At 35.2% G+C, this 16878-nt stretch overlaps 1 protein-coding gene across 2 annotated transcripts; it reads right to left on the minus strand.

Annotated features, from left to right (window-relative positions):
- Positions 1 to 995: 995 nt before the first annotated feature.
- LOC128212259 (nucleolar protein 56-like) lies at positions 996 to 16720 on the minus strand. 2 transcript variants are annotated; one of them, XM_052917625.1, is made up of 11 exons: positions 16691 to 16720; positions 12537 to 12744; positions 10827 to 10994; positions 10019 to 10217; positions 8422 to 8609; positions 7922 to 8073; positions 7530 to 7630; positions 6575 to 6723; positions 4614 to 4735; positions 4028 to 4217; positions 996 to 1626 (listed from the first exon to the last, which is right to left on the minus strand). In XM_052917625.1, the coding sequence occupies exons 1-11, from the start codon at positions 16691 to 16693 to the stop codon at positions 1508 to 1510; spliced, it is 1599 nt and encodes a 532-aa protein (XP_052773585.1). In that variant the 5' UTR covers positions 16694 to 16720; the 3' UTR covers positions 996 to 1507. The 2 variants fall into 2 exon arrangements, with proteins under 2 accessions (XP_052773585.1, XP_052773586.1); XM_052917626.1 differs by lacking the exon at positions 16691 to 16720 and adding an exon at positions 16471 to 16482.
- Positions 16721 to 16878: the final 158 nt, after the last annotated feature.

Consider the following 16878-nt stretch of genomic DNA (forward strand, 5'->3'; position numbering starts at 1 on the left):
AGCCATGAAACCCCTAATGCTCACCGGAGTACTTGTTTCATTCTTGAGAGCCATGAAACCCCTATTGCTCACCGGAATAGTTGTTTCATAATTGAGAGCCATGAAACCCCTAATGCTCACCTGAGTACTTGTTTCATACTTGAGAGCCATGAAACCCCTAATGCTCACCTGAGTACTTGTTTCATACTTGAGAGCCATGAAACCCCTATTGCTCACCTGAGTACTTGTTTCATACTTGAGAGCCATGAAACCCCTAATGCTCACCAGAGTACTTGTGTCATACTTGAGAGCCATGAAACCCCTATTGCTCACCAGAGTACTTGTTTCATAATTGAGAGCCACGAGTCCCATATACCGCACCAGAGTATATTTAACTTCCTTTTAAAAAAAAAATACTGTGACCTATTGTTTGAGCTGGCATGGCCAACAATCAAACTTATCCTACATGACATTAAAACATTATGACCCGACCCTACCAATATTTGACCATGGTTCATACACAACATATACTGGTCAAGATTCTGGCCAATCTCATACTATATCATAATGAGTTGTTAGTGTGAGAAAGGTTAACCTGGTTATTCAAACATTTGATCAAGGTCTCTGTTGTTTAACTGGGCATAACCCATGCTGCAGTCATTGAAATTAGACTTTGATGAACAAGCACAGATGCTGATACAATTGCTTTGCATCTCATTTTTGAACAAGCCCCGTCCTATAAAATTCTAGAATTTGAGCAAGCCCGAAGACATTTTTCCAGTGCAGGGCTTGCAGGCTTGTGCCAATTTCGACCACTGCATATTGATTATTGAACTATATTTCATTAATGGCTTAAAAATTATGGCTGTTTCAAGGATTTGTGCTTGTTTGACATAGCTTCCATACTTTTGACCCACATCACCAACCTTAACCTAGATTTCTTTCAAATGTTCAAGTAAAAAATATTGACTAGTGACTAGCCGAATACAAAACAGGAATGCAATAATGAACTGAAGGACTGAACACTATTTATTATGAAATATGGTTTAAGGTATGCTTATCCAATGTAATGGGAAATAACAATGAAGCATGAAAACATACAAATGAACACAATTTTACTGCCCATAATGTACATGTATTACTTACAATTACAATTGTATAATAGTACTGAAGTTGGCTAAAACTTATTTCTCAAATAAAACAAATACCATACCAGAATATTTTATTTACATAAAAGTCAGGGGCTTTTTTTAAGCCATTTTGGCTTTAAAAAAAAGGAAAACAAATTAACTGGCAGAATATATCATTCATTTTATCAATGCGTTTTGAAAACTATTTGCCAACTGACAGTCTATCCTTGGTACATCTGAACAAATATGTCTCTTTTTCATATAGGCTACATTTACATTATGACAAAATAGTATCAATAATAAATCCATTAAAAGCATTTAAAATTCCTGGGTCACTTGAGACCACCCCTCACACCACACTGTGACTGCGGTACATCATGACCGCCCAATATTATTCATTATTTTGGCTTCTTCTTCTTTTTCTTCTGTTTCTTGGCTGGGGGTTCCCCCTCTGTCTCCTGGGAGACGTCAAGCTCCTGGGTTGTCTCCATGGTGACATTCGCCTCACTCTCACCTTCTGAAATGTGAGTCAAAGATGAGATATATCGGATGCTTCTTCAATCGGAGCACAATGCATTTTGAAAGCACTTCATATATTCCCAATTTCATTAAAAACCTTCTAATAATACAGAATCACTATTTATCTAAATGACTGTGTTGGCCATGGTTATAACAAATTACAAACTAAACTCATCTGCAGTGAAAAGGGCAACATAGATTTATCATTAATCAAATCCCATACTGAAGCATTACTGCAGGTTATATTGTTATTTTATAATTTAAGCCAGACTGACAAGCCTTCTTGCACATCTGCATTTTGTCATTAAATGTGTATGAAGTGGCAGTGAATTTTAATTTACTAGTAATATAAATTTAATTTACTACAGTTGAACACTATTAATCTGAAATCGTAGGGACTCAACAAATTATTTTGGAATAGCCGTGTTTCAGATTAACAATTTTCCGCAAATGACAGCGTTCGCGAATTATAGATGATGTGAAATACTAAGTCATGGGGACTGCAATGTCGGTTACACATTGATTTAGTGTTTAATAATTGACAAATAATTCATTATTATACTTCTTTATTAAAACAACATAAAACATTTAAAACAAAATGACAGCATATGCATTCGGATTGTTCGGTAGCGGGTCGAGTGAGCAATGCAGTGATCGAATACGATAAGATAGACATTTTCAAATGATACCAGCAATTGTATACACACTACATCACCTAAATGAATCACTCATTTTCTGACATCCATGTTTGTAACATACGCATACTCAATGTCATTCTTTAACAAGTGCAAATTGTGCTCCATTGTCACCTCAAGCCGATGCCCGAGCGCATTTGCAGTATGGTGTGAAAAAACTTTGACACGATCAAATTTGAAATAAAAATTGATAAATAGGTGTGAAAACCAATTCGGGACCTTAATATTTACTTCTGAATAGCGATTATTTCAGAATAGCGATTTCCGAATAAAGACCAAAAATTTTGTAAAACAAAGAAGGGGTAAAATCGGGACTGAAAAATAATTTCAGATAAACGGTGTTCGGAGTAGCGGTGTTGAAATGTAGTATTATAATTTTAATTTTCTAGTATTATAATTTTAGATAAATCTTTGCATGGCTCCTCAGCAGACGCCACACCAATGCAATCTCAATGACACTTCATTGTACATCAACATATTCTTTAGTTTATACAGGGTTCGAATTTTACTATGAGGAGCACTCGCAAAATTTTGCGAGTGCATTTTGAGGCAACTCGCAAAATGAAAAATCAACTTGCAATTTTATTATTTGCTTTATTCCCTTATAATACTGTCTAAAGTAGAAATTTACACCTAAGACATATTATGAATATTAAAAAGTATCAATCTTGAGTGACTCAACTACTAGAACTTGTTGATGGCTTATTCTATTTGGGGGGTACTGAAAGACTCATCTGATGCTGGCAGCTTTTTGATAACAAAGCTGTCCAATAATTTGACATTGTTCACTTTGTATATTTACGCTCGCCATCGGGTAATTTAATATCCATTCGACAAGCACGCTACAGATTTCATTAAGTCTGTAAGTATTAAAATCAAAAACAATATAAATTTGAAATAAAAAAAGCAACCGTAAATGTAGCTTGGATACTTTGGACCATGAAATATATCGATCGACGAAGTCTATTCATTTTGACAATTGGGCCAAAATATATTCAAAGGAGAATGCGCGAAAGCGCTAAATTTAGCCAATGATTGAGATAGGTGATTACGTCATTCGTATTCACTTTGTATAATGCACGCCTCGGAGCATCCCGGGAAAGATTCGAGATAAAACTCGGCCTTGTCCGTATTTGTTCTATTTTTGGAAACTTACTAGTGCGTGACTCCGTACTGTCTTCTTTATACTGGTAGTGTAAACATGCCACTTATCGGCTGTTTACACTCGACTACGAAGCGGAGTTAAGTTCATGTTTATTCTACTTTCCTTTTAACATTTTGTGGTCTAGAAAAAGCCACTCGCAGAATTTTGCGAGCTTGAATAAAAGTCACACGCAATTTGTAAATGTCGCTCGCATTTGGTGAGTATGCGAGTCTAAATTCGAACCCTGTTATAGTATTCATTTTAGCTCAATAGTGAAGATAACTGAAAGCTGATACAAATCACTCTCAAGATTGGTTCCCTGGGAAGAAACCAGCACTGGTGTCCCTTTGAGAGGCCATCAGAAAGTGTCCCTGTAAGGGATCAAACCCACAACCCTTGGTCGAGAACCTGACACCTATATCCCTAGACCACTTTCACCCTGGTGGGGATCAAACCCAACTCTGGGAGAGAGGAGGACACCCTACTCTCTCTAATACAAGACTTATACTTGATAAACTCAAAAGCAGTGATATGCCTAAGATATGAAGATAAAATCTTACCAGACTGCCTCTTCTTTTTCTTCTTCTTTTTCTGGGGCTCCTCAAGCATGGAGCTTTCAGCTGTCATGTCTGCCGTCGTGTTGGCGTCTGTTTCCATGGAAACGTCACCGGCATCTCCCTTACCCTTCTTCTTCTCTTTCTTTTTCTTCTTTCTGTCTTTCTTCAGAAGATTGGCTTGAACAACTGTAGCCTGCAGAAATTAACATACAGTCATCAAATTAAAGACTTCCTCATACAAGCCCTAATACAATATAATTTAAAGTATAAAAAAAACATAGATTTTTCTTAACAAGCCAAGGCTTGTGGACACATGATTAATTTCTATGAATGACCATTCACAACTTTGTTAAATGCCCTAGTCTTGCAATACATGGAAAACTTGCATGACTTTTACATATTTTTCCTTTCAAACATCCATGGTGAAATGCTGATTTAACCACAGCCAACATTACACAGTTGTTCAGTCATTCTCTGGAGTTATCATTTTAAAAGCTTCTAGAGTCATCATTTTAATAGCTTTGGACATTATAGACATTGTAGCAAGACCCCATGTGTTAACAAATCTATTGGTATTAAATCTACAAACCTCTTGCATGGCCTCATGCATGACATCAATATTCTTCTTGGGTGCCTCTCCTGTCTCGTAAAACTTGAGCCTATCTTCCACCTGTTGGCGGAGAAACTCCCCGTACACAGAGGTAGGGATGTCTGAAATAGCAAAGAGCACTCATGTACTTCCAAAAACCATGTTATTAATATTTCATGCAAACACTTAAGATTTATTGGTCCTCAACATCAGACCTATGACCTTGTTCGACATAAATAAAAATTCAACCAGCCATGCTTTAACCCCAGAAAATGAGCTAGCCTGAAATGCATTTTACCAGGGCATAGGTTGCTGGCTCATGCTGATTATGAGCATTGTAAATGTTCATCTCAAGAAAAAAAATGAACAGTGTTCGAATAGAAACATATATTTTGAAAAGTGAAATTTCCTTAAAGTCTAAAACATCTCCCTTTACAATCTAAGACAAAAGCTTAATATGATATGATAGGATCTCTCACAAAGACCTCATTAAAAATTTGATCATAATGCTTTAAATAGTACAATCATATTAAAGCCAATCAAGACCATTTTTTTCAATTTCTCGCTTCAATCGAAAATTATCTATTTTTAGATATATTTCTGTTACAAGTGCATAGTAAAACTGGAGAATTTCCTATGGCAGTTGAACATTCTATGTTTCATTCCTCTCACTTTTGTCTGAGTGATTTTCTTTTCTTTTGTGAGTGTATAAATCACTAATACCGTATTATATCATGCATAGGACGCACTTTTTTACCCCCCAATTCTCGTCTTAAAAATTGCCTGCGTCCTTTCTATGCTATTAGAATTTCATCTGTTTTTTTCCAAGTCCATTTCAGGTCGAAAATATCGGACCGGGGAAGAACGCGGTAATAGTAAGTATCTGTACTGCGTCACCGAAAAGAACAACTGACGTAGGTAAAATCACGCAAGTGAACACACGCAGAAATATATTGAATGTTTACTTTAAAATGATTTATTGAGAAATAAATTGAAAAAAACAAGAGTGTTTACTTTTTTATAAAAGGGACGCTACTCACAAAATCTCGATGTGAGTCAGCACTTTAACTGGATTGAGTTATAACGGTAACGGAAATCGGGAAAGGAGGTAAATATCAATTAATCGTTGTTTATGATTTTAATGTTTCGATATTTTACAAAACATTTTGTATGTAACTGTTTTAAAAAATTGATAAAGGAATGTGCATAACGTTAAGTAGCATTATTGTCACTATCAAATCTTTTCAAATGTGCGAAGGTGTGAAAAACACCCGCTGTCTGTCATTAGAAAAACATCAATAGAACAAACTATTGTGATGGTAATACCTTATGGTTGTTTGTTCGCACTATACCCGATGTGCCTTCCGCTGGCAAGGCTAATTAACGACACTTAATTATGCCGACATGCTTTAATCCGCACAGCGACAAGCCTTATCAAAACAATCATCAGTTTTGTTGCGATTGCAACGGTTGCAGCTGTTGACTGTCATTCAGAAGGCATGTCGAGACTATTGCAACGGTTGCAACGGTTGACTGTCAGTCGGGACTATTACGGCATTTGTATAAGTCTTATAATATGCGTAAATGTTCTCAAAATGTCAAGACATATATCATTGTTGTGTACGCTAGATTACCAAAATACGACGATAATTATCGAAATACACAAGACAGTTATCAAAATATGCCTCATATACAATTTTTTGTTTGTTTTTTACTTCAATATATATGTTATAAATACTTGACCAACCTCAATTTTTCGGCTCCGATTTTGACATTTTTCCGCTGCGTCCTATCTTATATATTAAGGGTTTTTACCCGTTTTCTCAACTATTTTTTTGCCTGCGTCCTATCTATGCTAGCGTCCTATACATGATATAATACGGTATGTGTTTAAATAGGTTTATAGAAGCAGATGACCTTGACTGTCTTTAACAGCATGTCTATTACTTGCTAGTTCTCACCTGAGAAGCAATCAATGCGAGAAGCAATGGAACACTTGTTGGCCAGGTAACGGGAGATTCGTCCTTTGTTCTTAGCCCCAGCTCGACCAATGAATGTCGAGTGAAATATCAGACCATATTTCGGCGTGTTCCCTTTTGTTTTCAGAGCTCTGTTGAGTTTCAAGGTGAAAATAATGAAATGTGTGACATTAAGAATGGGCTTTAAAAATGAGAAAATCGCCTTTTAGTTACAAAGACATGCATAAAAAATTGATCGTAAAAAAATCTTGATATTCGAGTAAACAGATAGCATAGTAGCCTTTCTATAACAACATATATGTATTAAATCTTCATACTCATTTATGCAACAATATACTTCAACCACATGCATGTATTTCAAATTTGGCAAATTGAGATTTGTCAACAATAATCAAACAAGAGCCATCTTTATTGTTATGACAACTAGAATAACTTTTTACAGAAACCAGCTTTACATTCCTTTCACAGACATTTACAATTGTAAAATGTAAAAGAATTTCGGACAATTTTAAATAACTTTTTCTTATGACCTTTTCTTCTATGTCTAGTATATTTTGTGGTGTCAATATGATACAAATCTTTTCCATGCACACAGAAATTCTCCTTAAAACATAACAAAGTTATGAATACCCTACACAATAGCTTTGTCAATACTTGTGAAAACAAAAGTGCTGCAGAGTGAACAACAACAATACTCATGACATCTGTTATTTTTTTTTTGTCTTAAAACGGGCTTAACTCATCAATAATTGAAGCCACAGTTATGGGCCATGCTGTACAATTGTATATTGTCTACGGCAAAGTATTTGCACAATATCAACACTGATGCCAAGGCTATGACAATACCTCAACTTTTTTTCATTGCAAATTAGACAAGCTAATAAGGTGTTGTAATAGGAAATTGAGACATTCTACAATAATTATTCCATTCTCTCACCTAAAGAGGGCCTTCTCAGCTCCCAGGATCTGTACAGTGGAGGCCGGGTATTTGGCCAGGTTGGTTAGACTGCCAGCATGGGCAATCAAACGGGCGCCCACCTGTAAATTACGGCATAATTCCAGTCACAATGGCTCATATTAGTATGAAAACATACTACAATGGCTAGTATTAAGTGTATTTTTTTATATAATTATGTTAAACATAATGTATCCTTTGACATGAATTCTTTCTGTTTTTACAACTTGCGACTATGATCAAGCAAACATTTGTGACAATTTTGCACCATTTTAAAACCCTAATCAAAATGCAATCCGACCAGCTCATCTATAATTAAACAACCTACAAGTTACACTCCTTAAGGAATTCATGCTCTTTAAACCATTGCTTACCTGTTCACCAATGAGTGTTGAGAGGTTCGGGGCAACGGCAGCCATCTTGCTTTTCAGGTATTCGTGTAGGGACTTCCTGTACTCCACCAGGGAGATCACCTTTGAAGCAAATGTCTCAATGTTGATCAGGTCAATCACTGAGATGTCCATTCCTGTAAATATTTAACATTTACTTTAATATGACATACCTATTTATGTTAGGAGGAGCACTGACCTGTAGCAATCAAGTGCTATTCATGAAAATGTCAATAGGTTGGTTGAATAAAAGATTTGTAACAAACTGAACATAATATAAATCATGTTATAGTATTTTCCCCCTTTTTGCCAACCAATGCTATTTTCCCTTATCAAACGGCCCGTCACCATTTCCTTGAAAGTGGAAAAAAGGTTTTCCTATAATACCTTGAAATTCTTGCAAATGCAAATCTACATGTTCAACTCAGCAGAAGTCAGAATGAAGAAATTCAATGGCAACACAAATATAATTTAAAACATCTTACCCATGGATGATCTTGACGCGTCATAGATGGCCTTGACCTTAGCATCATCCATCACAATCTCCTCCAGCTCTGTCATCTTGTCCTCCGTGAACTCCTTACGGTTCTTGATCAGGCGCGCCACCTTACAGTACATGCTGTTATCATTCACGATCTTCATCAGTTCTGGGAAGTGGTAAGAGTACCACTCTCTGTAATGGTAACATTGTCATTTACAAACTTGTGAGCTACAAACACTTAAAATATGCAGCAGAATGCTGACCAACAATTCATTGAATCGCTTGGAAAAATCTCAATTTCCTTACAGAGTTAAGATTAGGTCAGGGCTTTTTCACCTTTTTTGCTAGGGGCCGAAATGAGGCTACTTCACAATAGGGAAAAATGGCTTTTTTCCCCAATTTCCAGATATTTTTTTCACAATTCCCAGATATTTTTCCCAAAAAGGAAGATCTTACTTAAAAAATTTACACTAAAAATTTATTCTGTTTGATCAAATTATTCTTTTTATCTTTTAAGCTTACATAACAAGAATGCTGTATAATTTAAACATTATTCAAGGACCAATTAGTCCATATATTGTTATCAATTCTTTCCCTCGATTTAGAATCAACTCTATGAAGATTAAAACTAATCTCTCTTGTCATTGTGTCATGTTAAAAAAGCGAAGTCAAAGACATGGTTTCTCCCCCAATAAGATCTACATGTGTATCAATTGGAAGTCCATACATTTTAGACCTTTCAAGCTTACCCTGTGGAGTGTTTGTACACATTTCATATTAAAAAGGTCAAAATTGAAAAAAAAACAGCTAGAAGTAGACTCACATGTAATATATGAGCCTGTTTTTTGTAACATGAGTTCCAAGGTTCATATGGAAACCTTGACCCGTGTTTAAAAAGTGTCTTCAATCCTCATATGTGGAATTTTCCATTTTGAGACATTTACACATTTAAATTTCCCAATTTGCAGAATTTCACGCGTTTAAATTTCCCAAAATGAAAAGGCTAGGCCTCTTCACAATTTTTAGTGAAAAAGCCCTGTAGGTAGACTCCCAAGTACCAGTAAAAAACATTAAATGACAAATTAAAGAATACGCCAGGTACTACTCCCTATCATGGCTGTTATGTGCCATAGTATAATATGGCTGTTATGTGCCATAGTATAATATGGCTGTTATGTGCCATAGTATAATATGGCTGTTATGTGCCATAGTATAATATGGCTGTTATGTGCCATAGTATAATATGGCTGTTATGTGCCATAGTATAATATGGCTGTTATGTGTACCAAGAATCACAATGACACCTCTTAAACTGTGCGAGTAGTTTCCCCCTCAAACTTTTGCTAACTAAACATATGTTGACTCTGACAGTTTTAGCTCAAGAGTTACGGAAGGGTGCTGGACCCTGTCTTTTCTGCGTAGCACCCTTCTACCTTCATGGAGACCAGTATTTGCAACCTCCTGCACACTTCGTTCAAATACCTGCCTTTTTGCTTGCAGGATTATAAAAAGAGTTTTTGTTGCTTCAACCATTATCAAGGGAACAGCACATGCTTAAAGTTACAACTGCCAAAACAGAAAAAATATAACCTCATACTGACCTGATCCTCATTGCGAATGTGTTGATGTTCTTGTCCAGCTGGTCCAGCAAGCTGATACTCTGTATGATCATGTTGTCTACACGGTTAACATTAAACTTGACCTTGGCTCTGGAGTAGCTGTGACCGAGACCGAGCTGGGCTTTACTGGCTGACACCTCAGTGAGGCCCTTCACAAGGTTGGGAAAGTGCTGCCTGATTCCTGTTAGTTGGTATAATATGAAGGGTTTAACTTCTTATAATATTTCTTTTTGCAAAAAGTTTTTAACAAAGATACAGATTTATAAAACAATCAGAGAGCAAAAACGCGGTGATTCATTTTGCTGTGCTCCCTGTGCATTTGGATTCTTATGCTCATCTCTTTTACTGAGGACCAACTACTTCTAAATATGTGCATAATGGTGATGCTCTGTTTTCAAGTTATATACATGTGCACAAAGTAATAATCAAGGGGATCCCAGAATATTGTTTGCTCAGGAGCCACAATACTGTAAAAAAGTTTAAGCCAGTTCTAACTATGCTTTATCTAGAAGCAAATAGAAATACACATCTTAAGTTTCAAGTTAACTTATTCCTCTTACATTCCTTAATGAAGTGTTTTATTGCAGATTCCAAGCTCCACTTATTCCTTAAACAATTTAAGGTAGATTTTGAGCCTAACTTATCAACAAAACAGTTTATACACATTTCAAGCTTAACTTATTCCTAAGTTTATGCATATATTGCAAGTTTGTTTATTCCTTAAAATGACTTGAATGACAGAACAGTGCAAAGGAACTAGCTTTATTCTCTCTTTTATTCTCTCTCCTACCTCTGACAACCTCCGGCACTACTCCAGTATGCAGGCATGATACACCCAGGTCCTCACTGATAGATGAACCGATCTTAGGATCGCTAACTCCAAGAACCACCTTCTGCTTCTTAGATGACTGAGGGACATTGGTCTCAATGAACAGACGCAAATCTTCATGTACAACACCTGGAAGAATATAAATGTGAGCTATATATGTCTAGATGTGGCTAGTAAACCTAATACTGAAAAAAGTTAATTTATTGAACTGCATTTTGATGCTAATGTAGGGTTTCTGCTGACGACTTGCAGAAGGGTGCTGCCTTTGTCTTTTACTGGTAGCACCCTTCTGCCCTCATCGAGACCAGCATGGGCACCCTTCTGCCCTCATTGAGACCAGCATGGGCACCCTTCTGCCCTCATTGAGACCAGCATGGGCACCCTTCTGACCACATTGAGACCAGCATGGGTACCCTTCTGCCTTCTTAGAATTAAATAATTAAGAATAGATGATCAAATTTTTCTTTTGTTTTGATCAAAGCTTGTAATACTTTGCCTATTATTATACATACATACAAACACAAAATACAAACCCAACACTTGGCAGTTGAAACCTATGATAATTACACTTGAACACAATTCTTAACAGTTTCTGTCAATTTTATAATGCTTAAGTCCGCAGTGATTTTTATTTAAATTTTCAAAACCACCTGTGGCTTTACAATTGGGAAAATAAGCGTGTTAATTCCCAAAGTTGGGAAAATACAATGAACATTAAAATGGTCATTTAAAATAACCAGTAACAAATACACCTATTAAAACTGTTTTCAAATCTCTTTAATGACAGGTTACGATCATCAAAACATATAAAAAATGATTTTTGTGCCAAATGATCCGTATTAAGCATTATCACTTTCTCAACAAACAAATTTCAGCTTTCTGGTCTTGTGATATGTTAATTAAATGCAAGATCTTAAAAAAACACAATAAACAAAGTTACACTGGAATCATACATAAGTAACAAAAAAAACACTTTTGTTGAGCCTTTTACCCTAGTATTTGCTATTATGTGACATATTTATGATTAAACTTTTAAGTTGAATGTTACATTTTGCTATAAGGTAATGCTATCACTTATTATATGTTATTGTTTGCCGGAAAGTTGAAGTCAAAACATCGAAAATTGTAAACAAATTGATCAGTGTCATTAGACGAATTACTTGCGTTTCGGTGATGATGATCAAAAACGGTGTATTTCCCGGGCCTTATCATGGATCGAACCGGTTCCTGCTATTGTTGCGTGTTCGCATCGTGTTTAAAATGCATTGTTTTTTTACAAAATAAAAACAAAAAGCACAATTCATATTTGTATTTTTTTTTTCATTTCAAATCATGATTTCTGAGGGGAATTGATTACCTTTTATTGGGAAAATATGACTATTTTTTGGGAAAATTGGACGATTTTCGGCGAGGGGAAACAGCCGTTATTTGGCAGTAAATTTCACACAAAAAATCACTGATCCGTCACAGCCTATTTCTTCGTAAGCAACCTATTCCTTTTCTGCAGCACCATATCAATTCATTTTTTTAAATGACTCAAACCCTAGTTAATGCTGAAATAATTTAATAAACACAGAAAATGTTATGTTCTAGTAAAAGTTAAACAGTCTTTGACAGTCATTCAAACAATACCACAAAACAAATGTTTTAATTCAAAGCATTATCTATTACCTTCAGAAATGCTATTTATATTATCCAAGGCATTGGTGCCGCTCTTGAATGGTGAGAAAGCCACAAGTTTGACAACCGAGTTGAACTTGCTGAGATCGCGTATGGCCTCCTCAACAGCTGGCAGCATCATCCCAACCTCCTCAAACTCCTTGACCCTGAACAGGCCATAGCCTGATGCATGCTCAAACAGGATTAACATGGACTGTGCCTGGAAAACAAAGTATCTTCAGATCACACATACATCAATTGATAACATCTTTGGGCAATATACAAAGCAGTGCTTTTCCCACTATTTTGGAAATTGGGCTGGAGCCTTTCTGAGTGGGAAATACATGTATGTGTCATTTAAGTTACAACAGAGAATTACAATATTGCCTGGAAATAACAAGAATGATTTGAAAATACTGTGATTCTAAAAAAGTGAAATTGTTTGTTTCATTAAGTGTATACCAACTCTTCCTCTAACCCTTATTTGTTTATTATTTATTTCCCATTGGTAAAATAAAAAAAATACATTGGCTATGCATATTGTTCATACAAGAATTTGCAAGTATAAGTGCAACAATCAGAATATCTTCTCTAAAAGTGTCGACTCTAAATGCCCTTGAGCCAATAAACAAACATCAGTCTTCCCGAAATGTGCCGGTCCGCCGGACATGTCCGGCAAATTTTGTACGGGTCCGGCAGATATTCCTAAGATGACGGTCCCGATGACGACATATTTTGAGATGACTAAATAGCGAAAAGGTATTTGAAAGCGAAATGTCTATGAAAACATTCGCTGATTATTTGCCTTTGCGGTAGTTAGTCAATCCCATACTGATAATGACGTCACATCACAACGCCAGAAGTCGGCCATTTCGGATTTCCGATATGCTATCATGATGTTGATTCCAGGAAATAAACGAGTAATTACGATTCATCAGTAAAGGCATTTTATTACAACAGTTTTGATTGGTTATTGGTTTGCAACAAAGTACAATCAAAATCATCGGCACTCAATTTACTTCGTCTGCAGTCAAAATGGCGGCGGTTAGTGGAATTACCGGACGACCGAAAAAAACAGAAAGCACCTTAATGGCGGCGGTGTTTAAATTTTTTTTGTAAGACCAACTGTTTTTATTTTTACTAAACGACATTTCAATGTAGTGTTTATATGTTGTTGTTTTTTTGTGAACTAAATCAGGAAATCATTTACAACAGTTGACATTCATTTTTTTACTCTTTAGGCCACAACAAATTGATCATTTGTTCATCGGATTTGCCGCACCTAAAATTCGGAAGACGAAAAAAAAAAAAAAAACCTTTTTTTTTTGCGCCCACACATACCTTTTGGCCGCGCATATTATTTTTTTTGTTTACTGCTGAATTTCCTCTATTTTCTGAACTTCTATTACATAGAATTTAAACCTGCAACGTCGACTTTGCCTTTTTTGAAGGTATTTCCAAGCTTTACATTCTTTTCCTCGTGTCAGGACAAAATCAGGTCCGGGTAACCGCAAAACAGCCTATTTGTTGACAGTCTTTATTGTCGGGAATATTTTGCAGCACACACCGTTGTAATTTATTTCCGGTATTAATTTTCAGGTTACTTTCAGTTTTAAAATACATGTTTAAATGAAAATAAGTGTCATAGTCAATGGATTATAGCCTTCAGTAAACAACAACAGTTTCACAGCGTCGAAGGCAATAATTATTTATGTGTGTTTTAAGTAATTCATTGTTTTGTACTCAAAATTTAGTGTTAAATAATAACTTAATTGGATTTTGAGGGCAAAACTTATTTTAAAATACACGGACACACGACTTACAATTGAACATAAATTCGTGAGTTATTTTTTTAATTCTAAAATGCATTTCTCAGTTTTCATATACTCATAATTGTTATAAACTGATAAAAATAGTAGGACTTGTAAATGTTTTAGAAATATATTTTTTTGGTCTTCAAATAATTGCACGATACTATGAGAAATATTGTCTTTAAAATATATCCACATTTAAATTGTGTTACCATCAAAACCTTTTCATTTATAACTGAGAACCTATGTTTGCAATTAAAAAGCATTTCTTGACATAATTCATGATAGTTGTATAATAAATTTGGTAAGATATGAACTGTTTAATTTTTTTTTTTAATTTTTTGCTTTGCGCTCGCCTCTGAATTGCCGTAAGTTTAAAAAAAAAGTTGTTGTTGTTTTTTTGCTCGCTCGCTCCTACTTTTTTTGGCAAAATCCGTAGAACATATGATCAATTTGTTGTGGCCTTATTTATACTATGACATATTTGTTCGGACAGGCAAATATTTTTTCGGACAGGCAAAATCTTCCAAGGCAGAAATTTGACAATTTCGGAAAGACTGAAACACAGGAAATTTGACCCCTGCTGTGACAGAAGAGCCACACAGAATAAACATGCCACACATTCCTTAAACAGGGCCTTTGATATGGGGAAAAAGTTCTTTTATAGTTCCTCATTTACTTGTATGCATTGTATCTTCATTTTATATTGTTCTCCAAAATACAAATGCAAAACTTCTGAAAAGTCATGTACCAAGTACAGGCCCTTCAGTACTGACACAGAATGTTGTACAATTATGTTGAAAAGACATGCCTAGTTCCACATTAGAAAGTTTTTAAGGTATTTTTGTTCAACATGTTGAAATGGTATGAACAGAAACACAATAATAACACTTTGAATTTATAAAAAAAATAGTACTTGCAAATGTTCGCGTGTGCTGGAAATACCACCTTGCAAAATCTGAAGTTTGGTCGCAATATTTTGATTCACCCCTTTGTTTTTGTTAGAAAATGTAATGTTATATAAAACAACAACAATGTTTTCTTTGTTATAACAATTCACCTTCCAAAGCCATTAGACTCTTAACATAGAAAACGTATTTAGAAAGTCTGCTGCAGTCTGCACAAAATATCTTTCAGACGTTCCCATTGTTCACTGTCTGTATTGAAGGTTAATTTTATGTGGAGTCTTTCTTCTCCCACTTAGTAACATTTTATGGACTGATTATTTAACTTAGACTTCTACGTCGGATTGGTTTGATCATTGCCATCAGCTGTCATGGATATGTTAAATAACTGGTGTTTTTTTTGCATGTCATGATGGTGGACAGTGCCTCAAAATTGATTTAAGCCGAATACTGCCAGCTAAAATCTGAACACGATATACCTGTCCACAATGTGTGCCAAGCATAACATGCTTGTGTCGTTTCATGTGTGATTACAAAAAAAAGAAAGCAGGCAAATTGAAACTTATTTTTTTAGTTTTTGCAAAATCTTGCAAATACCTTAAAACTAAACTCACATTTTCCAATTTTCACAAGCATTTAGCAACTGTGCGAGTGCATAATTTGCGCCCTGATTACAGTCAATATTTCCTGTTTATTTTGTGTATTTGAAGGTACTTCATACATTTTAATAAAGCTTGCACATTTATAAACAAGGTTAGAATTAAAACATGTATTTATAATGTGACTTCATTGGATACACATGTGTTTGCTGATCAGTACTTTCTGGTAGACAAAGCAATATAACGTACTTTCCTTGTTCTAAACAAGTTTTACCAGCCCTGTAAGTAATTCAATTTGTTGATTTTGTTGATTATTTTACAAAATAACAACTTTGGTCAATTAGAATGTTTGATTTTACTTCATCAAAAGAAATAAGTTTTTGATTTTCTGACAAAGGTCTTACGTAATGATAAAAATACGACATATATTGAAATATCTTTAATTCACGTTGCAAATGGCTTCCAACAGGCTTTAAACTCCCAAGTCCAAGTCGGTATTTATGCCTGTAAAAAATGATAATTTTTCGGCGGAAACGAGCGGCCGTTAACTATTGACCGAATAAACTATTATTAAAGTAATAGACACAATATACAGGCTGTCCATTGATGTATTGCATTAGATTCCGCTCACTTTGAATATTGTAAAATTTCATATCCGAAAAAAATAGTATCCGAAAAATTATTAAAAATTGAAAACAGGAGATCTTACGGCGTTGTCAATTAATGCATACGTATGTTATGAAGAATAAATGCAAATAATGTGATAGATACAATACTGTTCGACCGAAATCATCGATAATTATTAAATTAAAGGCGAAAATAAAAGTAAATATTTCCCCACGTGCACTTACCATGTTGTTTGCTTGCAACTAGAAATTTATCTGGTTACACACCACCTTAAAAACGATCACGTATAACCGCAGTAACGTCCCTTTACAATTTTCAAGGACAACTCTGTCACGCCATATGCATTTCTTCAATTCACGTTTTTAATTTCGAAAAGAATGACAGAATGAAAGTAATCATGTTGTTTATCAAA

This window comes from Mya arenaria, chromosome 12, assembly GCF_026914265.1.
Source record: "Mya arenaria isolate MELC-2E11 chromosome 12, ASM2691426v1".
Lineage (NCBI taxonomy): Eukaryota > Metazoa > Mollusca > Bivalvia > Myida > Myidae > Mya > Mya arenaria.

What these genes read in the sequence shown, in the direction of transcription:
- LOC128212259 (XM_052917625.1), bottom strand. An exon ending in CGCGTCAAGATCATCCATGG is followed by an intron (nt 8,074 to 8,421) that starts GTAAGATGTTTT and finishes AAATATTTACAG; the next exon opens with GAATGGACATCTCAGTGATT. An exon ending in TGCATGAGGCCATGCAAGAG is followed by an intron (nt 4,218 to 4,613) that starts GTTTGTAGATTT and finishes TAATTTCTGCAG; the next exon opens with GCTACAGTTGTTCAAGCCAA.